This window comes from Schizosaccharomyces cryophilus (genome assembly GCF_000004155.1).
Source record: "Schizosaccharomyces cryophilus OY26 unplaced genomic scaffold supercont4.9, whole genome shotgun sequence".
NCBI lineage: Eukaryota > Fungi > Ascomycota > Schizosaccharomycetes > Schizosaccharomycetales > Schizosaccharomycetaceae > Schizosaccharomyces > Schizosaccharomyces cryophilus.
In genome coordinates, this window is record NW_013185632.1 from 497478 (window position 1) to 522764 (window position 25287).

The 25287-nt window shown below is 37.4% G+C and overlaps 12 protein-coding genes across 12 annotated transcripts; 7 read left to right on the forward strand and 5 right to left on the reverse strand.

Annotated features, from left to right (window-relative positions):
* Nucleotides 1-9: 9 nt before the first annotated feature.
* On the reverse strand, nucleotides 10-1690 carry SPOG_04233 (ZC3H3 protein). Its single transcript, XM_013170309.1, has 3 exons — nucleotides 1360-1690; nucleotides 1181-1210; nucleotides 10-1130 (listed from the first exon to the last, which is right to left on the reverse strand). The coding sequence occupies exons 1-3, from the start codon at nucleotides 1400-1402 to the stop codon at nucleotides 67-69; spliced, it is 1137 nt and encodes a 378-aa protein (XP_013025763.1). The 5' UTR covers nucleotides 1403-1690; the 3' UTR covers nucleotides 10-66.
* Nucleotides 1691-2478: 788 nt separating this feature from the next.
* SPOG_04232 (anamorsin family protein) lies at nucleotides 2479-3898 on the forward strand. The gene has a single exon (XM_013170308.1). The coding sequence runs from the start codon at nucleotides 2829-2831 to the stop codon at nucleotides 3720-3722; it is 894 nt and encodes a 297-aa protein (XP_013025762.1). The 5' UTR covers nucleotides 2479-2828; the 3' UTR covers nucleotides 3723-3898.
* Nucleotides 3899-3908: 10 nt separating this feature from the next.
* Nucleotides 3909-4710, reverse strand: SPOG_04231 (Erg28 protein). Its single transcript, XM_013170307.1, has 3 exons — nucleotides 4515-4710; nucleotides 4335-4425; nucleotides 3909-4286 (listed from the first exon to the last, which is right to left on the reverse strand). The coding sequence occupies exons 1-3, from the start codon at nucleotides 4672-4674 to the stop codon at nucleotides 4109-4111; spliced, it is 429 nt and encodes a 142-aa protein (XP_013025761.1). The 5' UTR covers nucleotides 4675-4710; the 3' UTR covers nucleotides 3909-4108.
* A 1291-nt stretch (nucleotides 4711-6001) lies between these two features.
* On the forward strand, nucleotides 6002-6626 carry SPOG_05776 (ubiquitin). The gene is made up of 2 exons (XM_013170560.1): nucleotides 6002-6262; nucleotides 6346-6626. The coding sequence occupies exons 1-2, from the start codon at nucleotides 6037-6039 to the stop codon at nucleotides 6498-6500; spliced, it is 381 nt and encodes a 126-aa protein (XP_013026014.1). The 5' UTR covers nucleotides 6002-6036; the 3' UTR covers nucleotides 6501-6626.
* A 101-nt stretch (nucleotides 6627-6727) lies between these two features.
* SPOG_04230 (carboxypeptidase) lies at nucleotides 6728-9027 on the forward strand. The gene is made up of 2 exons (XM_013170306.1): nucleotides 6728-8292; nucleotides 8346-9027. Exons 1-2 carry the CDS (start codon nucleotides 6916-6918, stop codon nucleotides 8442-8444), a joined length of 1476 nt encoding a protein of 491 aa, XP_013025760.1. The 5' UTR covers nucleotides 6728-6915; the 3' UTR covers nucleotides 8445-9027.
* An 11-nt stretch (nucleotides 9028-9038) lies between these two features.
* SPOG_04229 (complexed with Cdc5 protein Cwf15) lies at nucleotides 9039-10093 on the forward strand. The gene is made up of 2 exons (XM_013170305.1): nucleotides 9039-9089; nucleotides 9143-10093. Exons 1-2 carry the CDS (start codon nucleotides 9075-9077, stop codon nucleotides 9920-9922), a joined length of 795 nt encoding a protein of 264 aa, XP_013025759.1. The 5' UTR covers nucleotides 9039-9074; the 3' UTR covers nucleotides 9923-10093.
* A 339-nt stretch (nucleotides 10094-10432) lies between these two features.
* Nucleotides 10433-12516, forward strand: SPOG_04228 (chaperonin-containing T-complex theta subunit Cct8). The gene is made up of 5 exons (XM_013170304.1): nucleotides 10433-10592; nucleotides 10659-10698; nucleotides 10755-10876; nucleotides 10952-12118; nucleotides 12168-12516. Exons 1-5 carry the CDS (start codon nucleotides 10470-10472, stop codon nucleotides 12354-12356), a joined length of 1641 nt encoding a protein of 546 aa, XP_013025758.1. The 5' UTR covers nucleotides 10433-10469; the 3' UTR covers nucleotides 12357-12516.
* Nucleotides 12491-13831, reverse strand: SPOG_04227 (CAMK protein kinase Ppk27). The gene has a single exon (XM_013170303.1). It carries the CDS (start codon nucleotides 13773-13775, stop codon nucleotides 12528-12530), a length of 1248 nt encoding a protein of 415 aa, XP_013025757.1. The 5' UTR covers nucleotides 13776-13831; the 3' UTR covers nucleotides 12491-12527.
* Nucleotides 13832-13957: 126 nt separating this feature from the next.
* Nucleotides 13958-15247, reverse strand: SPOG_04226 (RNA polymerase II transcription termination factor; the record flags this gene model as incomplete). Its single annotated transcript, XM_013170302.1, has 4 exons — nucleotides 13958-14614; nucleotides 14674-14868; nucleotides 14947-15047; nucleotides 15100-15247. The coding sequence occupies 4 exons, from the start codon at nucleotides 15245-15247 to the stop codon at nucleotides 13958-13960; spliced, it is 1101 nt and encodes a 366-aa protein (XP_013025756.1).
* A 696-nt stretch (nucleotides 15248-15943) lies between these two features.
* Nucleotides 15944-19304, forward strand: SPOG_04225 (coatomer beta subunit). Its single transcript, XM_013170301.1, has one exon. It carries the CDS (start codon nucleotides 16136-16138, stop codon nucleotides 18959-18961), a length of 2826 nt encoding a protein of 941 aa, XP_013025755.1. The 5' UTR covers nucleotides 15944-16135; the 3' UTR covers nucleotides 18962-19304.
* A 226-nt stretch (nucleotides 19305-19530) lies between these two features.
* On the forward strand, nucleotides 19531-24715 carry SPOG_04224 (myosin type I). The gene is made up of 2 exons (XM_013170300.1): nucleotides 19531-19574; nucleotides 19617-24715. The coding sequence occupies exons 1-2, from the start codon at nucleotides 19572-19574 to the stop codon at nucleotides 23178-23180; spliced, it is 3567 nt and encodes a 1188-aa protein (XP_013025754.1). The 5' UTR covers nucleotides 19531-19571; the 3' UTR covers nucleotides 23181-24715.
* On the reverse strand, nucleotides 23282-25078 carry SPOG_04223 (monooxygenase Coq6). Its single transcript, XM_013170299.1, has one exon. The coding sequence runs from the start codon at nucleotides 24890-24892 to the stop codon at nucleotides 23480-23482; it is 1413 nt and encodes a 470-aa protein (XP_013025753.1). The 5' UTR covers nucleotides 24893-25078; the 3' UTR covers nucleotides 23282-23479.
* Nucleotides 25079-25287: the final 209 nt, after the last annotated feature.

The window sequence follows — 25287 nt, forward strand, 5'->3', positions numbered from 1 at the left end:
TTTTCTTTTGTTATATTCCGCATTATTATTCATCTCATTCTATGATTAATCTATATTAAACTAAGCCTAAAGCGATATAAAGTCGATATTATCATCTACTGACTGATTCATATCTGCCGGTTTATGGTCTACACCAGAATTATTATTTGCTATATTTGTTGCATCCTTTTGCTTGTCAGCTGTTTTTCGATCACCACTCTTCTCAAGGGCTCCATGATATAGACGGCATTGGGGATTAGCACAGGAACCATTGATGGCGAATTCACCGCACTGTAATATGTGTTTCTCTTTGCACGAAGTGCCGCGTTCGCAATAATTATACTTGGCGAATTCAAAACAAATAGGTGCAGTCTCAGAATAGTGTACATGAACATAACGACAATTCACATTATTGCATTTACCCTGTAAAAAGTAATAGCAAGCGGGTATTCGCTTCGTGTCCAAATCATGTGAAAGGCTACAGTTATCACCTTTTGTACATTTCTCGTTCAAAAACTTTGGACAAATCATTCTTCTGGTAGGATCATGTACAAACATACATGAAGATCCGTTTGCACAGTAACCACTGGAATTATAATATCGGCAATAGACACTAGACGGAGAATTGCCTACCTCCTTATAAATATTCTTCTTTGTTTGTATGTAAGCTTTGTTATTCCAATAAAGGTGTTTCGGAGGGCTTGGGTCTTCGTCAACGTATTCTAAAACACTTGTACTGGAAACGTCAGCCAAATAAGTACGGTTGTCTATTGATAAAAGCTGTTTCTTTCCACTCTGCAGAGTACTTTGGATGTAGTTTTGGATACGTGATCGTCGTTCATTTTTGATTTTTTCGCGGTAGGACTCCAAGCTAGCTTGCCTAGCCTGCAGATCAAGCTCAAAAATATTTTTTCGAATTAGCTGCATATGCCGATCTTTTTTGGATACATATTGGGAAGTATCGGTAATGGAATTTTCGTCATTCTTTATGTTATGATGCGTTGAAGGAATTGAGTAGGGTGCCGATGCACCAGATGGCCGAGGGACCTTTGTAGAGGGGTTCACTACGAGCGACTGATTTCGAGATGCAGCTCGCGGAAACTTTTTAGCTTTCCATTTCGTATTTTGGTTTTCTGGGGGATTTGTAACTCCTGTAAATTAATTAGCAGGTTACACTCGTTAAATGAAAGCCACTATATACCTTGTTGATTCTTGTAAGTGTTGATTGCGCCTAATAAGTTAGTAAAGGTTTTCCTCCATAAGCCGTGAAGAAGCCTGTGCTGAAAGGGAATTGTTTACACTAAAGTTCAAGATAAAACCATTGAAATACTCTTAATGAGAGACGAACACAAGCCAAAATGAAAAAAAAAAAAGACTTACCGGCAAGAGAGGCTATTTGCTGCAATAATTGCTGTTCGTCCATCTTTTAAAAATTTAATGTGAGAAATTTGAACAGCACATAAATATAGTTTAACTTTGAGAAACAACTAAAAGATGTAAAACAAAAAAATCTAAGGTAGAAAAAAAATAAGGCCAGAAATAAGTCCTTGTAGTCCAAAAAAATAAACAACTTCTTTTTTTATAATGGCTTTTCTAATCAATATTCAGCCAACTTTCAAGTTTTCTATTTTGTTAAAAAAAGAGAAAATTTGTTACAATAAAATATGTCAAAACTACACTCTGGATTCTACCAAGAAAAATTGGGTGGTGGTTAATGGCAAGTAATTCGCAGTATTCTATAACCCTTCATAGTTACATGTGAGTGGATGGTAAACAAAAGTAAGGATCCAAGTAAATGGTTTTATTAGGAAAGAAAATAGATAATAGAAGTAAAAAATAAAACAAAAGGAAAGATAATTTATTCAATTCGTCGGTAAATTGTTGATAAAATTATGGAAGGCAAGTTAACTTTTTTATGGAAGGCGATCCCAATTGTTGAGAGTTTCGGTTTCTTATAAAAGAAAAGAAACAAAAGAAAAAAAAATCATTTGTAATTGCTCTTTTTTTCCCTCAACATAAAAGCAATGCTCTGTAAGAGGATTAAAAACTTAGAACTACTCTGAGTACAAATCTTAGAGTCGCGACAGACCTGTGTTTCTGACCTACCCTTTTTGTTTCTTCATCGAAATGATTGCTTTTGAATCTATTTCTCCTTCTTAAACTGCACTTATCTCGTTGTTTTTACAAGGTTTCATCAACGTTTCGGGTTCTTTTTCGACCTGGAAAGGAAATGTTTGTTTTCATAATTTCCTTTTCTGAGACTTTTATTTTTTTATCTTTTTAATTTTCATTCGTGAATCATTGATATTAGATGTTTTCTTGGTATTGTCGCATTTAAAACCAAAAAAAATAAACAAATAAAACAAATAAACGAACGAAATAGTGAGTCAAATATAAAGTACTTTATACTACGTTATTACTCTATATATGTCATACGGTATGGCAATGCAATTTTATTAATTTATTGGCTGTTGAATGCCGGTAAATCTAAGAGGAGGAAGAAATTTTTACTTTACCTAATCAGTTCAACGCCTAACGAATATATACAAAACGGGTCAGGGACATTCTCAGTTGACCTTTTCCAACTTTTATAAGACAAGACGAGCATCCCATTTAGGAATTCTTTGAATTGTCGCCAAGTCTATAGGAAGTTTTCGCCATATTTGCTAGAAAAAGCTTGGATCGAAGATTTGATGCAAATTATAAGCATATTACGATTATTTATTGATAATTGAATTGTCTATTTTTTCTGATTGTTTTTTCCCTTTTGAGTCATTACTACTAATTTTTTCCCCTTTCTTTTCTTTTCGTTTTAGCTTTTGTGCTTTCTATTCAAATTCTCTCTTAATATGCAGTCGTCAACTTTGGTTTTGACTTCTCCTAGTTTTGCCTCTTCCGAACAGGAATTGAAGCATGTCTTTAGCCTTATCGATGCCAGTAGTGAACGTGAATTGCAAATGATTGACCGTGTTCAAACAAATTTGGTGACTTTACCTGTGAACAAATACGTGTCGGTAATAGTTGCCTTAGACAACGCCAACTGGTCATCAGTCTTGACTCCCATATTTCCCCAGGTGTTTGCTTGCATTCAACCTGGTGGTAGTTTACGTGTCTATTCTTCTGTCGGTGGCAACGACGAATCTTTCGAAATGACTGCTTTAATGGCCGGTTGGATTATTGAGTCCAAGAATCCATGGATTTTATCTCGCCCCGCACAAGTCGAGGCTGTGCCCATTAAACTGAACCGCTCCAAAGATGGAGTCTCGAATGATATCAAAAAGCCTTTAGACTCTTTGAAATCTAAGAAACAGGTCGCTCTTTCCTCGATTCAAGATGGAGGAGAAGACGATGATCTGGACGTTATTGACGAAGATGAGCTCATTGATGGTGCAGATCGAACTGATGAGAACGTCCTTCGACCACCCGAGTGTGAGCCTGCTCCCGGTAAGAAGAAACGTGCCTGCAAAAACTGTACTTGCGGCATGCGTGAAATGGAACAAAAGGAATCTTCAAAGGCATCTGCTCAACTGGAACCTGTCAAATTAAGCGATACCGGTGAAATTGACTTTACAGAAAAGTTAAAGAGCAAGAATGCTGTTTCCAGCTGTGGAAATTGCTATTTAGGAGATGCCTTTCGTTGCAGCGGTTGTCCATACATTGGTCTTCCGGCTTTCAATCCCGGTGATCCAATTGTCTTGGCTGAAAACCGTGATAAGATGTCCTGGATGGCAGACGACCTTTAAAACCTCAATACCGAATAGCTTTTGAAACTTGTTTTATTTAGATGTTCGTTTGTAAATTTAGTTAACTATATTCCTTTCCCCTGTCTTTGTTTACCTGTTAATTTATGATTCAGTTTCATTCTTTTTGATTAAAAAGCTGTTGCTTTTCAATTTCTTGAGCTGCTTTACCTTGTAAGGATTAAAAGATATCGAATAATAAATTCATTAATTTGTAGTACGAACTAATAGATTGACATATCTTGAGGGGCATGTATATATATAATCATATAAGTCACATACTCTACCAAAGGAAGCGTATTCCTTAATATGGATATATACAACTCCATAAGTCTTCTCCTATGAAGTCGAATAAATCCTGGTGTCACGCTATTAGCAAATTCCCTGCCTTAGGCTGTTAGGCCAAGGTATGTTTGCTTCTCCTTTGCCATCCAAGTTATACTTATGGTGGAGACAATGATGGGACTGAGCAAGCCAACACCCATGTTTGCACTACGAAAAAGAAGCCATTCACTCAAAAAGTGGAAGCTGGCCAAGTAGTAAGTGCACTGACAGATAAAGTAAATACTAAAAGAATAGTTGGTTAGAATAGAGCTCAAACCATATTAGACTTACTCTGGACTAGACATATGATAGGCACAGTAAATACGAATAAGCGCACTTAAAAAAGTCCATAGACCAAACGTGCGGCCCTGTAGTCCATTCACTATAATTGAACGTTAATAACCGCTACACTCTAGGATGTAAACACGTATAAATGGAACAGCCTGCTCAGTAAAAGTTGCAATGAGATACCTTCATTAGAATTACTATATACGCGTTTTGTCAGTTTGGGAGTAATATAGGATTGAATAGTATTAAAGATGGCAGTGAAACCAACCAAAAGGTTCCATTTGGCTAATGTGCCTTCCGGAAGATTGCTTAAAACATCATAGACAAGGGTAGAGGAAACCATGTTGATTGAATACAGTTTGGTAGACTTAAAGGAATGGTGAATGAATCCTACTGTTTCGGTGAAAAGAAGTCGCTAAAGATCCGAGTGATTAGAGGAAGTGCATTTTTCAGACTTTTTGTTTTTATTTATTTATTTCTTTTTTCTGTTGCTTTTTCTTTTGTTATATGTAACCGCGATTTCGTTGCACCTTAGCCAACAAATGTCTATATACCATCTTATAAATTTGTAAAGATAGACATATAAATAAAGATATTATGGCTATGAACTTTAGTAATTAAAAGGAACAATAACCAGCCGTAACCCTTGTCTACTATTTACTGAAACTTTTTCTTAACATTCATATTACGATGCTAATAGTCAACTATGGAATTGATAGTCGTTACATTTGCTTCATAAATCTATAATATTAAAACTGTTTGTTTCACATTTAAATTTCCTTTAATAATTTACGTATTATTAAGATCCTTAGCTTTTGCTACATCGTTTATTTTGACGGTGCACTAGTAAACAAATAACCCAGTCACAAAAATTTGGTCCACGAACAACGCGCTGAAAAACTCCATTTCTCTGTCTATACAAAGCTTGTTTTAATTTGCTTTATGCTTCCGTTGATTCTAAATATGTAATATGTAAATGAATGATGGGCGGTCAGTCATTTTTTGCGAGCATTCATTATAAGAATATTGTCGGGGTTCCCTGCTTTTTACACAGGCGGAGTACTGTCTAAAAGAATATTGCTTCTTCGACGAACACAATTTATTACTAAATTCGGGAAAAAATTGTCATTAAATGTCGCGGATGCGTTGTTTAGACAGTCAAACTGTTAGAACAGGGTACCAAGAAAATCGCATCTTCCGATTTCTTTCCGACCCTTGAAGATTTTGATTTATATTTATCAAGAAAAGCATACCTTTGAACTCGAGAATGCCTAACTCTTTCGAACTTTATCATTCTCGCTGCTACAATTTGGTCAAATAGCGAAAGCTCTTCCTGCTGCGTTTATTACTTTAACGGTGTTTATTCGTTACGTTAAGCTTAAAAAAAAGTGTGCTGGGATACAATGGCGACCTATGACGTCACTTTCAATTCGCTTCGGAAGAGTGCCACAATTCGAGGTTTTACTAGAAGCTGAGAACAAAGGAAGCTGACAAGCACTCACAGAAGAAAGCTCTTTGTAATCAAGTCTGAAAGCATACATCGATATTTTTATACATGTTTATTTCCAGGAAAATGTAAAAATGCGAAATGGTGTAAATTTTTGATCATTTAGTTTACAGAATACATTTGACGGAGAAGTGGCGTCACTATATATATAGGTATTGATCCCCTCAATTGTGAAACGAACCACATCCTTTTACCATAATGCAGATTTTCGTCAAGACTTTGACCGGTAAGACCATTACCTTAGAAGTTGAATCTTCTGATACAATTGACAATGTCAAAAGCAAGATCCAAGACAAGGAAGGAATTCCTCCTGATCAACAACGTTTGATTTTTGCTGGTAAGCAATTGGAGGATGGCCGCACTCTTTCTGATTACAACATTCAAAAGGAGTCTACACTTCACTTGGTCCTACGTCTCCGTGGTGGTATGCAGATTTTTGTAAAGACCTTGACCGGCAAAACCATTACTTTAGAAGTTGAATCTTCCGATACAATTGACAATGTCAAGAGAAGATCCAAGACAAGGAAGGAATTCCTCCTGATCAACAACGTTTGATTTTTGCTGGTAAGCAATTGGAAGATGGCCGCACTCTTTCTGATTACAACATTCAAAAGGAGTCTACACTTCACTTGGTCCTGCGTCTCCGTGGTGGTTGTCTATAAACTGATTATGGTTTTCTTACGCTTACTTTTCGATTTATTTTTTTGACGAGGTAGTTCATTGAAATGTATCTTTTACATAATTATTACAGGTGCTATATGCAATGTCAATCTTTAATGATTAATCGCAGTCAAGTAAGGAAATAAACATATTGAGTAAACATGGGATACTTTATTTGTATACTGGAGAGTAGTACAAGTTCATTATATCGTCCAGATGGTAGAAAGATAATGTAATAGCATAAAAAATATGTGCGTTAGCATACGTAAGATAATCATGAACGATGCATAACCGTTTTTAGGGATTTGAATTAATACGTTTACAAAAGTACCTGGGTAATTTATCATTTCCTAAAGATTTTGTGTTCTGTATGCTTGTTTGAATTAAGAAATCTGAATCATTTATTCGGCCATAAGAATGAGCAAGACGCTGAAGCTTTACGCATATACGTGCGCACCTTTAATCTTCTTGTTCACTTTTTTATATATTTACTTGAATTTTGGTAATAACCAAAGATTAATAAGTTCTTTATGGGAGCTTAAAGGTTCAAATTGGAAGATCTCCAATGAAAGCTCGTCAGGAACATTGGCAAACTTGATTCCTAAATACGAAAATGAACAGGTAATTCGTTTATACCATGACGGCTTAGATGAAATGAAAGAGGTTCAATCGTACGCCGAAAGCAGCAAAATTGACATCTGGGAGACAAATCCCCGTTATACAGATGTTCGACTCCATCGAGAAGTCGTGAAGGAAATAATTTTGAGAGTTCCTAATTATAGAGTTTTGATATCAAATGTATCTATGGCTCTTACTAATAGTCTCCCAAAGGAACAAGGAATTAAGAACCTGCCTCCTTTAGATTTCAATACTCTCTCAGCTATGAGCCAAGAATCAATATCACAATTATACCTACAATACACAGAGGAATTTTATAGAAATTACCAAAATATTGAAGCTATCAATTCCTACCTTCGTCTACTAGCGTCCATGTATAGTGACTTATGTGAACTGACTTCATTAGGGACTACCGCTGAAGGGCGATCTATACTTGGTTTAAGAATTCATGGTCGAAAGTCAGATGGGAATGAATTTTTTAATGAAAATAGGAACGAGGTTATTATTCTGCAGGGTAATGCTCATGCCCGTGAATGGATATCTATTCCAACATTATGTTACTCTGCGTGGAAATTGTTAGCCCAGTACGATTCAGATAATCGTGTGAGAAAATTACTTGATAAGTTTGAATGGATCATCATACCCGTGCTGAATGTTGATGGTTACGCTTATACCTGGACAGAAGATCGTTTTTGGATGAAAAACAGACAAAAAATAAGCAATTCTAACTGCAAAGGAATTAACATAGATTATGATTGGGGATTTGGTTTCAGCGGAGAAGAAAATCCTTGCAGTGAGTTGTTTGGCGGTTCTGCACCTTTTGAAGCTAATGAAACATTGGCCATGTTTAACTTAATATCAAGCACATTACCAAAGGAAAATAAAACCACCTTTGGGTTTTTAGATGTGCATTCTTATTCTCAATCGATTTTATGGCCTTATGCATATAGCTGTGATTTACTCCCTGCAGATGATGAAAACTTTCAAGAGCTGGCAATGGGTTTAGCGAAAGAACTTCATCGGGTAAACGGTAGATTCTATTCTCATCAGCAAGCCTGTGTACCTTTTGATGGTATTCATAAGCATTATCATCCTGGTGCTGCAATTGATTTTGCTTATTTTGTTGCTGAAGTTCACTGGCCATTTACGATACGCCTTCGCGATATGGGTGATTATGTAAGAAAAAAAAATACTAATTATTTGATTTATGCATATTAACCAATTTATAGGGATACTTGCTACCTGCCCATGAGATTGTACCTACGTCTCGAGAATTTTATGCCATGCTTCTTTATTATGGTCAGTTCATTGCAGAAGCTGCATACTGAGAAGACGTGATTTGACGCTATCAATTTTGGTTTTTATAATATTGAGGAATAATGGAATTTTCAAATGTGTTCATCTAATTTCAAAGGTTATTTATTTTGTGCGCTTCCTATCATAAACTTGGTATCCAAAGCAGGTATTGGTGTGTATTTGATGCTATTCTCAGCAAGATTTTTTGACAATATGAAAAATTATATTTTAGTGAAAAGTTCTTAAAGAGTTACTTTATCCATGAGAAATCTCAGCGTCCTATTTGTTCCTTAAAAAGGTAACTACATATATAGAGATATTGGAATGAAGTTGACTAGAGCCAATTTTTAAAACAGTCAACCAACAGTTTTGGTAAAGCTACTCGCATTATTTCTGAATTACCAATCATAGGGAGCAACCCCCATCATTCCTACTTGCCCTCTCTCTTCATAGTCCTTGGACATTTATACGAATTTTTCACTATAACTTACTTAATATCTATTAATTAATACAGAAAAAAAAAATCATAACTACACGAGTAACTATCTCAATATTTAGAATAACAAGCAGTGTTTCATACTATTATATAATACTATATGTTTATAACAATCTATCTACAATCCACAGGTAACCACTGCAAACCATATAGATTCCTAATAAAAATGACTACGGCTCATGTATGATTATTTATTTTTTTTTTATACATTACTTGACTACTAACTTTTAATAGAGACCTCAATTTGACCCTGCTCGGGGTTCCTCAGAGATGGCGCCCACGAGGATTACCGCTAGTCGTGCATTACCAGCCCATCTGAAGCTCAAATACAGAAAATCCAATCAAGGCACACAAGAAGAGCTATCCAGGAAGGATTTTCGAGAGCAATTGCTACGCTCCGAAGCCGCCCATTTTGCGAATCGTGAGCACGGGGCTGCTGTCGACAAACATGCCGAGGCACCTGCTGCGATTGAGGCGAATCCGGAGACAAAACCAAACGAATCTCAAGAAAAAGTGGATTATGAAGAGCTATTGAGGAAAACCTTTGAGGAAGACGCTGATTCTAGTGAAAGTGAAAGTGATTCCGAGGAGGAAGAAGTTACAGAAGGAGAAACAAACTTGCCTGCTGAAAAACGATTAAAAAAATCCGAAGAAGAGCGGTCTGATTCAGATTCTAACTCTAGTTCTGAGGACGATGATGATGAGGAAGATGAGACAGCGCAACTTCTCCGAGAACTCGAAAACATCAAACAAGAGAGACAAAAAGAAAAAGAAAAACAAGAATTAGAAGCACAAAGAGAGGAAGAAGAGAAACGTGAAAAGGAAATCGCTTATGGTAATATTCTATTAAACCAGTCATCTACGGGTTCTTTTCAAGTTAAACGCCGTTGGGATGAAGATGTTGTGTTTAAAAATACACATAAAGGCATTGACGATCAACCTAAGCAAGGCTTTATTAATGATATGTTGCGAAGTGATTTTCATAAAAAGTTCCTTGCTAGATTTGTTCAGTGAATCCTTTTCTGTCACGATATTATCCGGCTTTTTTATGATTTATATTTCATACCAACTGTACAATAGAAATAAAGGTTATGGTTTTAATTAAGCAAAATAAACATATACGATGGTCGATGCCCTCTATATGTACTTTGTAATTTATTGAGCGTAAATAACCCAGTAGTTAAGCATCACAAATTGAAGTCTACCTTTGTAAATAAGAATTTAAAAAACCTGTTCATTCGCCTTGAGATGTTCTTCATATGTTGTTTAAAATGATCGCTGAACAGAATTCACATGACAAAATATCTTTACTAATCATTCATCAAAATTTCGGTTGAAATTGTTCAGCAAAAGGATATGCATTTCACAAGAGGTTTGTTTACAAAGTAGGGATAGCTACTTACCTGTGCGCTAAATATTTTATCATCCTTTTGTTGTTGTTCATAAACATTACTTACCGATGTGCAACGTAGATGAACGCGACCTTACTTGAATGAAATTCCATCGGTGGTAGAGAACCTTTCCCTTACCACGACCGCAACCTTTACGAAAAGAAAAAGCAATGGCTTTGCGAGTTCCTAAGGCCTCTGGGCCTCAATTATTTCGCGAAGGCTATAGAATCATGCAAGGTGTCGAAGACGCCGTGATTCGCAACTGTCATGCCATTCGTGAATTGTCTGAAATTGTATGTTGGATGTCTTGAAAATGACCTTTTATTCAATATGAAAGCTTCTTGGACTAACTTAAACAGACAAGAACATCTTTGGGACCAAATGGGAAGAATAAAATTGGTATGATTACGTCGAAGTTTTGTTTGTTGGGCTTTGTTGAGCTAACCTGATGATAGTGGTAAACCATCTTCAACAAACATTCCTCACAAATGATGCCGCAACCATTATCAGGGAGCTAGAAGTAATCCATCCTGCAGCAAAACTTGTGGTCGATGCTACAAAGCAGCAAGAAAATGAGGTAGGTAGAAAGTCGTTGGCATCTCTGCAAAAATGCAGCAAAAAACATCTTTATTCCTCTTACTAACATCAATAGCTCGGTGATGCCGCGAATTTTGTGATTGTATTCTGTGGTGAATTATTGGCTAAGACTGAAAATATGATTCGTATGGGTTTGACTCCTTCAGAAATTGCAAAAGGCTTTGAAATGGCATATGGTCACGTTGCAAAAGCATTAGAAGAAATTGTTGCTGACAAAATCGAAACGGTGGAAAATGAAAAAGATTTGATCAAGGCTATACGCACTTGTATCTCTTCCAAACAATATGGCAACGAAGACTTTCTTTCAGACTTAGTTGCTAAGGCTATCCTCACTGTTCTTCCTCAAGATCCTTCAAAATTCAATGTTGATAACATTCGTGTTGTGAAGATTATGGGTGGAAGTCTTTACAACTCCCAAGTTGTAAAGGGTATGGTTTTACCAAGAGAGCCAGAGGGAACTATTCAACGAGTCAAGAAGGCCAAGGTTGCTGTTTTCTCTTGTCCTTTAGATATCTCTCAAACTGAGACTAAGGGTACTGTTCTATTGCACAATGCTCAAGAAATGCTCGACTTCTCCAAAGGAGAAGAAGAGTCGATTGAAACCCATATTAAGGAGATCCACGATGCTGGCGTTCGTGTCGTCGTTACTGGAGGAAATGTCAATGACTTAGTTTTGCATTATTTAAATCGTTTTGAGATTGCAGTCGTGCGTATTCCCAGTAAATTCGATCTTCGTCGCTTATGCCGTGTTGTCGGTGCTACTCCTTTGTCCCGTGTCGGCGTTCCCATGCCTGAAGAAATGGGCTCCGTTGACATAGTCGAAACCATAGAAATTGGAGGTGATCGCGTCACTGTCTTTCGCCAAGTTGAAGATATTACAAGAACTGCTACAATTGTCTTACGTGGAGCCACTAAGACTTACTTAGATGATATTGAACGTGCTATAGATGACGGTGTTAACATTGTCAAAGCTCTTGTGAAGGATAACCGCTTACTTTACGGTGCAGGAGCAAGCGACATGCAACTTTGTACTAGGCTTATTTCCACTGGTGAAAAGACACCAGGAATTTACCAACATGCTATCAAGCAGTACGGTGAAGCCTTTGAAGTTATACCTAGAACTATTTCCGAAAACGCTGGTTTGGATTCTACAGATATTCTCAGCAAATTGTATGCTGCTCATCAGAAAGAAGGCGGCGAATCTATTGGAGTTGATGTTGAGGTAAGTTAAATCCCTGCTTATTGTTTTGTTAACCTTTTTTTCTTTTTAGTGTGAGGATGATGGTGTTCTTGATGCTAAGGAAGCTCAATTATTTGATGTGTTGGCTGCCAAACACTCTGCCATTCGACTTGCAACAGATGCCGTGTTAACAGTCTTAAACGTCGATCAGGTCGTAATGTCAAAACCTGCCGGTGGTCCTAAGCCTCCTGGACCTAATCCAAATTGGGATGATGATTAATAGTTTTGTCTGAAATCAAAATTACGAAAATTTTTCTAGGTAGAATGAAAGAAGTGGTTTATTTTTGCATGGCAATAACTTTAGACTGTAATCGTAAAGTTTGATAAGCAATTTATTTTTGAATATCCAGCAAATATCCAGTGTTCAATGAAATATTATTCTGTGCTTAGACTAAGAATTGCAACTAAAGCTGTTCCGTATCCATGAATTTTTTAATATTTCTTGAGAATATGGGCGATGATCCCTATGCACAAGCAAAGATTGAACTAGATCGCGTGCTTCAATCCATAGATCCAAAGAGTAGGAGGCTGAATTATCGCTGAGTTCATGTTCCTGCTTTTTTGGTGGTTTACATCGAATCCAATTATAAGTTAAACGAACTAACCTTTGGACATATCTTTTGATACGTATGTCAGGTGGATCTTCAAAAGGTGGTATAGCATCAAAAGGCAAACGGCCTTCTATCATTGAAAATAAGAGAATACCCAACGACCAGCAATCAGCTTTAAATCCATCGTGAGCCAGACCCATGTAGATTTCTGGTGCTGAGTATTCTTGACTGCCACACTCAGACTGTACTATATGACTTTCCTTATCGACGAATTTAGAGAATTCAAAATCAGACACTTTAATTAAAGGAAGTTGGTAAAATTGTAAACCTTTAACTTCTCTGAGATCCTCATATTTCTTAGTCAATAAAATATTTTCCAGCTTTAGGTCACGATGTACAAGCAGTTGATCGTGTAAATAAGCGACGGCATGGACTATTTCAGCAAAGATTCTACCTACAAACTCTGGAGAAAAATCGGTATAAAAGTATTTGGTACATTCGTAGAGGTCGCCCCCTTCATAGAATGATTCCGCCAGAAAACCATTTAAAGGAGAAAGGTAATAATTGATGAGATGAACAATTCCACGATGTCGTAAAGAACACAGTACTCGGATTTCCTGTTGAAATCCTTTGAACGCATAAGAAGCCAAACGTTGTGACTTAGAAACACATGAAAGTTTCTTTATTACTAAGTGCCCTATGGAGGAGGTTTTTGAATTGGTAACCAAGAAGACCTCCCTGTTAAGTCCAGACGATAATTGCTTTGTAAGTATCCAATTTAGCTCGCTTTGTAGATCAATTTTGTAAACAAATCCAGTTTCAGATCCAACAGGTAGAGAGTAAAACGTCTTTTGATTGCTTGGATGCAATACGGAAGCCACTTCCCAAAACTGTTTAGGTTCAAAAACATGTGAACAGCTTGATGCAGATTTATCTCCTTGTACTTTTGACTCTCCAATCGAAGTCTCCTTGCTGAGATTCCTCGTACTAGTATTTAAAGAATTGATGGACCGCAAAAGCTTTGGTTTTTCACCAAGCCTTTGTTGATTTTGGTCAATTTTACCCAAAAAGTTTTTATTCTGATTCATTAAATTACATTCTTTTGATATTTTTATGACATTCGGACAATTGGAGTAAGAATACAATCTAGCTAAAATAAGGATAGAATGTCTGAAGTGTGTCAATGAGTAAATTAGGAAAAGATAGGCAGGTTCAATTCCACTCAAAAAAATTTCAATTTTTAGTAAATTAGAAATAAAAAATATAAATACTAATTGTCAGGATAAAGTCCCGCCGCTATAGAGTCTTCAGAAGAAGCTGACCCTTCTTTTTGAAAAGTTTGAAAATGGTCTGAAGATACAGCCTTTTCCTCGTGATCTTGCTCTTCGTTCGGTATGTTATCGTAGGAGTTGTCTTGCTCTCTGTGTGTTGAAGCAACTGAGGGAGGTAGAGGAGGAAAGTTTGGTTCGACGGAATTGAGATCAGCAGAATAAGGAGCATGATCTATGGGAGGGGAATAAGAGTCTACCTCTGGAGAATATGCATCATCACTGTTATAGTTAGGATCTTCTGAGGTATTAGCATCCACTGGGCTTTCATTGACGGGAGGATTTCTTCCTTCAACGACCGCGAGTATATTTGTCAACTCTGAAACGTTTGCTTCTTCTTCTTCTACTAACTGTCTTTGCTTGTTCAACAATGTCTCTAAAGATGATATTAAAGCCAGGCGGGATTCAAGACAAAGACGGTGTGTTTTTTCGCAGGAAGATACCGCGTTTATAAGCTGAGCTTTAAACTTATCATTTAGCTGTGGATCATCTGATGGCTTTTCATGAAACGATTTGTATAAGACATCAACAGCACTTTTCGTTGTAGCTGAAGATTTTGCATGGATTGATGTTTCCACAAAAAGTTTAGAAAGAGACATCTAGGAGCGAAAAAGTCAGAGGTTATCCAAATAGTGAAAAAAGCATTGAAAATTCTTACCCATTCGGGTTGATCAACAGCTGAAGGTTGACCAAGACGATTATAATCCGCTTCCATAAATTTATTCTGAAGATCCGTTAAAATTTTTTTCGAGAATATAGCACGCTGGCACCAAACGTCGTATACGTATTTGATCTTAGTTTTTATGGTAGAAGGACAACTTGCATATGCTTGTGGAACAGCTTCTACGACAAACTAAATCGAAAATATCAGTTAGCTGAATGAAACTTTGTCTTAATCAATATATGGCTTTCCTTTGTCATGGATACTTACAGGTGCAACAGCGTCAATCAAATCAGTGATCTTTTTTACACGAGACTGCTGGACAACCTCATTAATTAAATATAGTAGGAGCAGCTTTTTGTTGGGCGGAGCTGAATAGGTTAAATAAATGAATTTGACCGTGTTGTTATCATATCAACAAACCTTCGCGTAGCGATTCTAACCACAGTTGAATAATTTCATTCGCATATCGTTTGTGATAAATAACCCAATGTGCGATTCCTGTTATACTCTCTTGGGTCTCATTTAAGGACACTAATTTCGCAGAAACGATTTCTGGAGTAAGCGCCATCCTAGCTTGTGGTGGTAAAATCGTAGCAAATGTCAAAATATGATACAGTCATAATGGAAAGGGAAAGAGCTAGATTAAACAAAAAACATGAAGAGTCATTATATATAATTTTATAATTTTACTTCATCGTTTGGACCCCGGAAGAATATGTGATACTGAATCGCAGAAAGATATTTGTCTATTGTTAAAGTATGCACAGACTATACTACCTTGTCAATTGACCTTTGCTTTAAGAACATTTTTAGAAATTCCTCTTTAGAAATGAATAAAGCATCGTTTGCTAGCAGAATTCATCGCATATGTTTTGTTTACTAATGAAGCCCAAGGAGGCTTTCAGCAGGCTAATTTGTATTTTACAAATATATCGATTTGTAGTTTTGTAAAATTAGGTATACATTTACGATTATATACAGTAAAAGAACACTATTCATGGAAAGCCTTTATGGTACTGCTTTCTCATTACGCGCAAATGGTTTGTACGGAGTCAACTATTTACTCTAAGAATGCCTGATCAACAAAGCCTTTAAATTCAGTGATTTTGTTTCTCCTTCTTTATTTATAACATTTAAACTTGCTCTATTAAATTACTAAAGAAATCTTAGCTCTCTAGTACAGACCTTTCCCAAGCATTAATTGTAGTAACGAGTTATAACGAAGAAACTCATAAAGGAAATGTTTACCAAAAGAAAAAAAATACTTGTAATAAAAAAACATGTATTCTTTTTCATACATATTTATTGATTCATTGATGTATTCAACTCTTGGTAAATCGGTAATACAGCACTGCGCAACAGTTCCATTCCCCAACCCCAGACCATATCTGTACCACCGTGCCCTCAGTACTCTTACCAAGTGTGCTTGCTTTCAAGTTCATAGAAATAATCAAAAATGTCTTGTTGGACGCTTGTTCAGCAAGATTCTTTCTTAGAGACTCCATCTGCTGATCAGTTAAAGACAGCGTTGGAGTCCAAAAATGACTATGTTAAAATCAGCGCCATGAAAACAATTCTACGGATTATCATCAATGGGGACCCTTTATCTTCTATCCTAATGCATGTTATTCGTTTTGTGATGCCATCAAGGAATAAAGAACTTAAAAAGCTTCTATATTACTATTGGGAAATCTGTCCTAAATACAATAATGATGGTACGATGAAACAGGAGATGATTTTGGCTTGCAACTCGTTCCGCAACGACCTTCAACACCCAAATGAATATATTCGTGGAGCTACCTTGCGGTTTCTTTGCAAGTTGAAAGAACCAGAACTTTTGGAACCTCTTATTCCTACGGTTCGTCAATGTTTGGAACATCGTCATGCCTATGTTCGTAAAACCGCAATCATGAGTGTGTTTAGTATCTATCAGGTTTCTTCTCACCTAATCCCGGATGCTGCCTCTTTAATCGAGGACGTGCTAGTGGTGGAAACTGAAGGAACTTGCAAGCGTAACGCTTTAATTGTGCTGTGTACGATTGATCCCAAACTTGCTATTAGCTGGTTAACGAATAATTTCGATCACATTATTTCTCTCAATGCCTCCTCTCTCCTTATTGTCATTGAATTCATTCGAAAGATCGTCATTGTAAACTCTCCTGACAAAGCTAAATATTTCTCGCTTCTATTAGAACTTTTGCATGTACCTTCCAGTAGTGTTGTTTTTGAAGCTTCTACTTCCTTAATGAACATGACGACAAACATTCAAATCATCAAAACCGCTGCTTCTCGACTTTTGGACCTTGCTACCCGTGAAGCCGATAACAACGCCAAACTCATCATGCTGGATAGGATTGCTGACCTCGTTCACCATGAAAAGTCCGGACTAGATGATATTGTTACCGACGTTCTTCCGTTCCTGGCTAATACTGACTTTGATGTATGCGAAAAAGCCATTTCCATCATTTTAAGTTTGGTCACCACGAGAAACGTTGACGATATCTTGGAGCAACTTCAAAAGGAGCTCTCCAAGTCTAATGGTGAATCCGAAAATGATGATGCTCGTCGTCGCGCTCTTACAGAAGCTATCCATCACTGTGCAATTACTTTCCCTCAAACTGCTGCTACTGCCATTCAATACCTCTTAAGCCACATTTCTGATTTTCAAAGTAAATCTGCTTCAAGTGTTCTGTCTTTTGTTAAAGAAGTTATGGAAAAATTCCCAGAACTCCGTTCTGCAAACCTTACTAAGCTTTTACTTTCTTTGAAGGAATTTCGCGCCGGAAAGATTTTCCGCGGCGTAATTTGGATTGCCGGTGAGTATTGTCTTACTGAAGCGGATATCAGGACTGCTTGGAAGAGCATTCGAGCAAGTATTGGTGAAATTCCTATTCTAGCTTCTGAGGAGCAACTTTTGAATGATGTTTCAGATTCCCAAGAACAAGACTTGCTTGTTGATGTCCAAACAGCACCCTCTTCAAGCCGTAAAATTCTTGCAGATGGAACTTATGCTACCGAAAGTGCAGTAACGAGCGAGTCACTTAATGCTGCCAGACTGGAAGCCGTGAGAGCATCTAAAAAGCCTCCTCTAAGGACTCAAATATTGGGTGGTGACTACTATTTGGCAACAGCGTTAGCTTCCGCTCTTACTAAACTTGTTATGCGTTATAGCCAAATTTCGAATGATCATGAGAGGCTGAACGCTCTTCGTGCTGAAGCAACCTTGATTATGACATCCATTATCCGAGTTGGACAGTCGAAGTTTGTTAAATATACGATCGACGATGATTCTATTGAGCGTATTCTAAGCTGCATTAAGGCTCTTTATTCCTTTGAAGGTTTTGACCCACTACAAAAGGTCTTCCTTGAAGACACAAAAAATGCATTTTCTCACATTGTCTTAGAGAATGAAAAACGTCAAAAGGCTGAAGCGTCTCTTGCCAATGAACGTAACGCCATGCAACCTGATGATACTCTCAACATTCGACAACTTAGCAGAGCAATTGAGGAAAAAGCTGAAACATCTTTTGAATCTGATGTGATTCAGGCTGCAAGTGATGGTATTGTTATGGAAGATTTGTCATCTAAATTGGATCATGTTGTATCCTTGACTGGGTATACTGATCCGGTATACGTTGAGGCATATGTGAAGATTCAACAATTTGACATTATCTTGGATATTCTTATAGTTAATCGTACCGACAGCACTTTACAGAACCTTTGCCTAGAACTAGCCACGCTCGGTGATCTTAAAATTGTAGAACGGCCTGCTCCCCTTAATTTGGCTCCCAGAGCATTTAATTCCGTTCAAGCAACTGTGAAGGTTTCCTCTACTGATTCCGGTGTAATATTTGGTGCAATTTCTTTTGGTGGTAAAGCTTCCGAAGAAGATCGAGTAGTTAATTTGAGTAGCATATCTCTAAACTTGATGGATTATATCAAGCCCGCCAGTTGTCCTGAATCCAAATTCCGCAGCATGTGGACTGAATTTGAATGGGAGAACAAAGTTGATATCTCATCCAATGAAAATATTAACTTAATGGAATTTTTGCATAAACTAATGAAGAAGACGAATATGAATTGCCTTACTCCTGATGCTAGCTTGCGGGGAGACTGTGGTTTTTTGAGCGCTAATTTGTACGCCCGCAGCATTTTTGGTGAGGATGCGCTGATGAGTTTGAGTGTTGAAAAGTCTACGGATGGGCCTATATCTGGTCATGTTCGAATTCGCTCTAAGACCCAAGGAATTGCTCTCACTTTGGGCTCTTTAGTTGCTGCTTAAAAGATTTCCGATTGCTATTAAGATCATTCACACTTTACGAGAAGCTTTCAACTCTCACACTGACACATTGATAGATAAATAGCGTTTTTCGATATTCTACACTCATCTTTTGTTTTTATGATTTGGAACACTGCTAGCGCAAATGACGTTTAGAAGAATATATTAACTATCGTTTTCCAAGCCTTTTCCTTTTCTCTTATTATCGATTTCGAATAAAGTTTTGCCAATAGAATAATTACTATTTGCACAGATGGTTTCAATGAAATATCTTCTATTAATTTTAGTATGGTATGTATAGATGAAATCACAAAGATCTATGCTTCTAATAAGGATTAGCATAAGCTTTCTATGTACTAATTTGTAGTACTTAAACAAAATTAACAATTCTACATATTCTATAGTTTGATTACTTTTAAAAACTGCATAGGGAACCATTATTGTTTGTCTAATTTATAATATAATATATATATATACATATATTGTTAACGCCATGTAATGCTTTACGTTAACGGAACTGACTTGTTACCGCGATCGCTACTTGATTTGGTAAACGTAAGGCTGGAACTTGTCGTTAACCTATCTTTTTGTTAGGCCTGAAGTTGTAGTTTATATGGTATGGTGGGTAAAATCATAATTCTTTAGCTAATTTATTTAGGCCATTATAAAGAGAGTAAACCGGACGAAAATTGCGGATGCCAAAGCCCCAAGCAATGCTGGGCAACCCGCTGGCGTTCGAAAAGCCGTATTTCAAGGCAGCCGCAAGAAGACAGTGGGCGTGGATGATTTGACATTACTCTCCAAGATTACTGATGATGAAATAAATAAAAACTTAGAGCTACGTTTCCGTAATGGTGAGATTTATACATACATCGGGCATGTATTGATTTCAGTAAACCCTTTCCGTGATTTGGGTATATATACTATGGATGTTCTCAAGTCATATCAAGGAAAAAACAGGCTTGAAACATCTCCTCATGTGTTTGCAATTGCTGAAAATGCCTACTATCAAATGAAGTCGTATCGCGAAAATCAATGTATTATTATTTCTGGCGAATCTGGTGCTGGCAAGACTGAAGCAGCTAAACAGATTATGCAATATATAACTCATGTCTCGAAATCCGTTGGTACTGAAATTGAGAGGGTTTCCCAAATTATTTTGGCGACAAACCCCCTACTTGAGAGCTTTGGCTGTGCTAAAACTCTTCGCAATAACAATTCCTCCCGCCATGGAAAGTACTTAGAGATGATTTTTAATCCTGGCGGTGCTCCAATTGGTGCAAAGATTACGAACTACCTTTTGGAAAAAAATCGTATAGTTCATCAAGTTCGAAATGAGAGAAATTTTCATATCTTTTACCAATTTACGAAGAGTGCTCCTCAAAAATATCGTGATGCATATGGAATTCAGGGGCCCGAAAGCTATCTTTATACTTCGGCTAGTCAATGTTTCTCAGTTGATAGTATATCTGATGAAAAAGATTATCAGGGTACTATCAAAGCTATGCAAGTAATTGGTATTACTGAAGCAGAACAAGACGAAATTTTTAAGATGATTTCAATTATCTTATGGCTTGGTAATATTCAGTTTCAAGAAGGACCTGACGGCGGCAGTGTAATTACCGACAGAAGTATTTCAGAATTTTTAGGATATTTAATAGGAGTTTCTTCCTCTTTAATTGAAAAGGCCTTAACTATTCGAATTATGCAAACTCAACATGGTTCTAGAAGAGGCTCCGTTTATGAGGTCCCTCTCAATCCAACCCAAGCGTTAGCTGTTCGAGATGCTTTGGCTATGGCCATATATAACTGTCTTTTCGATTGGATTGTTGAGCGAGTTAATAAAGCACTGGTTACTTCAGATAGATCCGCAAACACTTCAATTGGTATTCTGGATATTTATGGTTTTGAGATTTTTGAACACAACTCCTTTGAACAACTTTGCATTAATTATGTCAATGAAAAGTTGCAGCAAATTTTCATTGAGCTTACGCTGAAAACCGAACAAGAAGAGTACGTTCGTGAACAAATTGAATGGACTCCTATTAAATATTTCAATAATAAAGTGGTTTGTGACTTAATTGAGTCAAAGAGACCTCCCGGTCTTTTCGCTGCCATGAACGACTCTATTGCTACTGCACATGCTGATTCTGCTGCCGCCGATAATGCTTTTGCTCAACGCTTAAACTTCCTTTCGAGTAATCCTCATTTTGAACCGAGACAAACCCAATTTATTGTCAAGCATTATGCTGGCGATGTTACTTATGATATAATGGGCATGACCGACAAGAACAAAGATCAATTGGCTAACGATATTTTAAATGTTGTTCAGTCATCGAGTAACGACTTTTTGAAGTCTATTTTCCCTGTTGCTCAAGAAAGTAGTGCCAGACGTCGACCTCCTACGGCTGGTGATCGCATTAAAGCTTCTGCGAATGACTTGGTCGACACTTTGATGAAATGCCAACCTTCTTATATTCGTACGATCAAACCAAATCAAACGAAATCACCTCAAGAATATGATACTCGCATGGTTTTACATCAAATCAAATATCTTGGTCTTCAGGAAAACATTCGTATTCGTCGCGCTGGTTTCGCATATCGCCAGGCATTTGATACATTTGCTCAGCGTTTTTCCGTTTTAAGTGGTAAAACTAGTTATGCTGGCGAGTATACTTGGCAAAGTGATGACAAATCTGCTTGTGAGCAAATTTTGAAAGATACTAATATTCCCCCTACTGAATATCAGATGGGTACTAGTAAAGTGTTTATCAAAAATCCTGAAACCCTTTTCACACTGGAGGATATGCGCGATAAATTTTGGGATAGTATGGCTGTAAGAATTCAACGAGCCTGGCGTGCTTACGTTAGAAGAAGGTCAGAAGCTGCTTCTTCTATACAAAAGCTGTGGAATCGTAATAAGGTCAATGTTGAGCTTCAACGTGTCCGTGATGAAGGCTCAAAGCTTTTACAAGGCAAGAAGGAGCGAAGAAGATACAGTATGTTAGGCTCAAGAAAGTTTTATGGCGATTACTTATCGGCTTCCAAAACTAATGGCACATTATGGAATACTTGTGGCTTAAATCCTAATGATAACGTTATTTTCTCTATGCGTTGCGAAGTACTTGTTCATAAACTGGGCCGATCCTCTAAACCTTCTCCTCGCCAGCTTGTTTTGACAAAAAAGAACCTATATCTTGTTATCACTAAAATTGTTGATCGTCAACTTACTCAGCAGGTCGAAAAGAAATTTCCTGTTACTGCTATTGAATCAGTTAATCTAACAAACTTACAAGATGACTGGGTTGCCGTGCGGAACAAATCTAGCCCAGATGGTGATATGTTTTTGCGTTGTTTCTTCAAAACTGAGTTAATAACTACTTTGCGAAACATCAATCGTCAACTTAAAGTTTTCGTGGGACCAACCATTGATTATTGTCGTAAGCAAGGAAAAGTTATAACTGTTAAGACACAAAAAGAAGAAACAACAAACGATTACGATTATTATAAGAGTAGCACCATCCGTGTTGGGACTGGATTACCTCCAAATAGTGTTAGTAAACCATTCCCTCGTCTTGCTACTACTTCTCACGCTGTTAAACAGCCTCCAGCTCAGGCAGCTACAAAACCAGCACCCGTTAAACGGGCAGCTCAACCAAAACCGCAGCCTGTTAATCGAAACAAACCGCCTACGCCAAAACCTCAAGCTATGACTACTCAACCATCTCCTTTCCCGGCAGCGAATACATATGATATTAACCAAACCACACAAATATTGCCTATGCAAGAATCATCCTCACCTGCACCTGCCGCTGCTAAATCTCCTGCTGCTACTAACCCAACTGTTTTTTCAACACCTAGTCAAGCTCCTCCTGCTCCTCCACCACCAGCTCCTCCTGCCGCTCCCCAAAAGCCCTTATACATTGCTTTGTATGATTTTGCTGGCCGCAGTGCCAATGAGATGTCAATAAAGAAAGATGAGGTATTAGAAATTGTTCAAAAAGAGCCGAGTGGTTGGTGGCTTGCTTTCAAAAACGGATTAGAGGGATGGGTACCCGCAACATATGTAACTGAAAGCAAGGACACTACTTTAACTGCCGAAAACCAAGTAAACAATGGTGCTTCGAGCCCTGGTGTTAACAATCTAGCTGGTTCACTGGCCGATGCACTTCGTATGCGAGCATCTGCTGTCCGCGGTAGTGACGATGAAGAGGACTGGTAAGTAGAATTGCCTATGTACATATAATGACTTCTAAATTTTGCAATTGAAAACTAAGTACTGCTTCTTTCTATCATTTTTATGTTTTAGATATTACAAAGTACAGCCATGTCAATTTATGAAATAAATCGTTTTATTTTATCAACTGAAGTATCAATAATTAGCATTCAGATAAAGTTAGCAACTGAAAAAAAATCTCGGCGTATCTTGCACATTCATAATGATCTGAGACAAATAAAAGCATGCAATCATTACTAGTTTTATAAATATAATCAGGTGTAAATCGCTTGGCAGAAAAACCTTTATATTCCTTTGGCGACCATTGAAAGAATAGCCTGTTTTACCTTTGAACTACGATCAAAGAGAGACATGCCAAGAGAGCGTACGGAACTGACAACAGAATTATCCAACGCGTATAACTTATGAAATTTATCAGCTACGCCGAGGTAAACATGATTTTTAAAGTACCGGCTTCTATAGTAAGGCTGAAGAGAGAATATACTACCGGGGTCTTGACCATGCTGGATAGCGGAAGAAAGAGCGTTTGTCAAAGCTTCAGCATCCTGTATTCCAGTGTTCATTCCTTGTCCAGCAAGAGGATGGGTATTGTGAGCAGCATCTCCACAAAGGGCAACACTTTCCTTCACGTACTCGTCAACGTGTGCCATACGAAGGGGGAATGATGCGCGTGAGTTAGGAACGATTTCTGAAATTTGAGGTGGCGTGTCAAAAGACAAAGATCGTCTCTTAGTTTCAATTCTCCAATCCAGTTGCTTATCTAGGTTATTTGGCTCAACGATGTCCATTTTAAAGAGATAATCCAAGTCAACCTGATCTAAGAGAAACGCAGCATTCAAAAACTTAACAAATGTAGGATCTGGCAAAGCGAGTAATTTCTTTGCTAGTTCTGGATAAATTGACCAAACAAAAGTAGCATTGTTTCCTGGAAGAGGGAGGTATGCTAAAGGACCGGTAGGCAGAAAGCGCTGAAAAGCAACTGAAGGTAAATTATTTTGAGCGACTCGAAGAGTTCCAACCACACCATGAGCAGGATATGCCCATCCAGGCATTGCTATTTTGGCAAATTGACGTACTATAGAGTTTCTGCCGTCGGCACCAACCAACAATCGCGTGCGTAGTACTCCATGAGTTGATGTGTGTATAGAAGGAGCATTCGTATTTTCATCTCTTGTTATCTTTTCTATGTTACAAGGAACTAAGAAATCAAAATTGTCTTGTCGTATATCCTTTCTCTTTAAAATGGACCGTAGTAAACCATACTGTAAATTCACATTTTCCGCCATAAAAGCCATGGGATCAGTATTCTTTGGTTGATCAAAGTGAACTGTTGAATTAGTTATCCCATCATAAGCGTAAATATGTTGAAAGGGTTGTAATCTCTCTTGACGCATATGTTCCCAAGCTCCAATTCTTTCAAAAAAGCTTCGACTACGAGCCATTACAGAGACACAGCGATTCGAGTATGAAGTAGGATTCCAATCCTGAATCATCAAAGTGTTTTTGTTATCTAAAATAGCAACCTTCAGCGACCGTGTATAAGGATTCGTTTGTAATCCCGCAGCTAAGGCCAATCCAACAGGACCCGTTCCGACAATAGTAATATCATAATCACTTTTTGGTATGCTCGTCTGAGTAGCAAATAGGCGGGTTAACTTGGGATAAATTCGTAAAGCAGAATTAGACATTCGCATCATGACAACAAGATACAGTATTCTATAGACGAAGAAAACCTTTAATTAATGATTTATTTTAATATTCTTTATAGGTTATTTTCTCCAACTTAACACATATCGAGGTTGTAAGTTTAGTTCTTTCCAATCGTAAGTTCGTAGTGTTCAGTTCGCCTAAACAAGTAGTTAAAAAAGAAAACGATATCAGCATGGGCTACCAAGTCACTTCTAGTATGTACATAATATATTTTTAGCTACTATTATTATCCATAAGATTTCGACTCTTCTCTGTATTTTATGTTCTTTACACGACGAGTGTTACGTTTTTTAATCAACCTTTAATATTCACCGTCTAATTCAGAGAAGCAGTAATTGTTCATTTAAAAAAATGTCATAGTTATCTACTTGCTCTTATAATC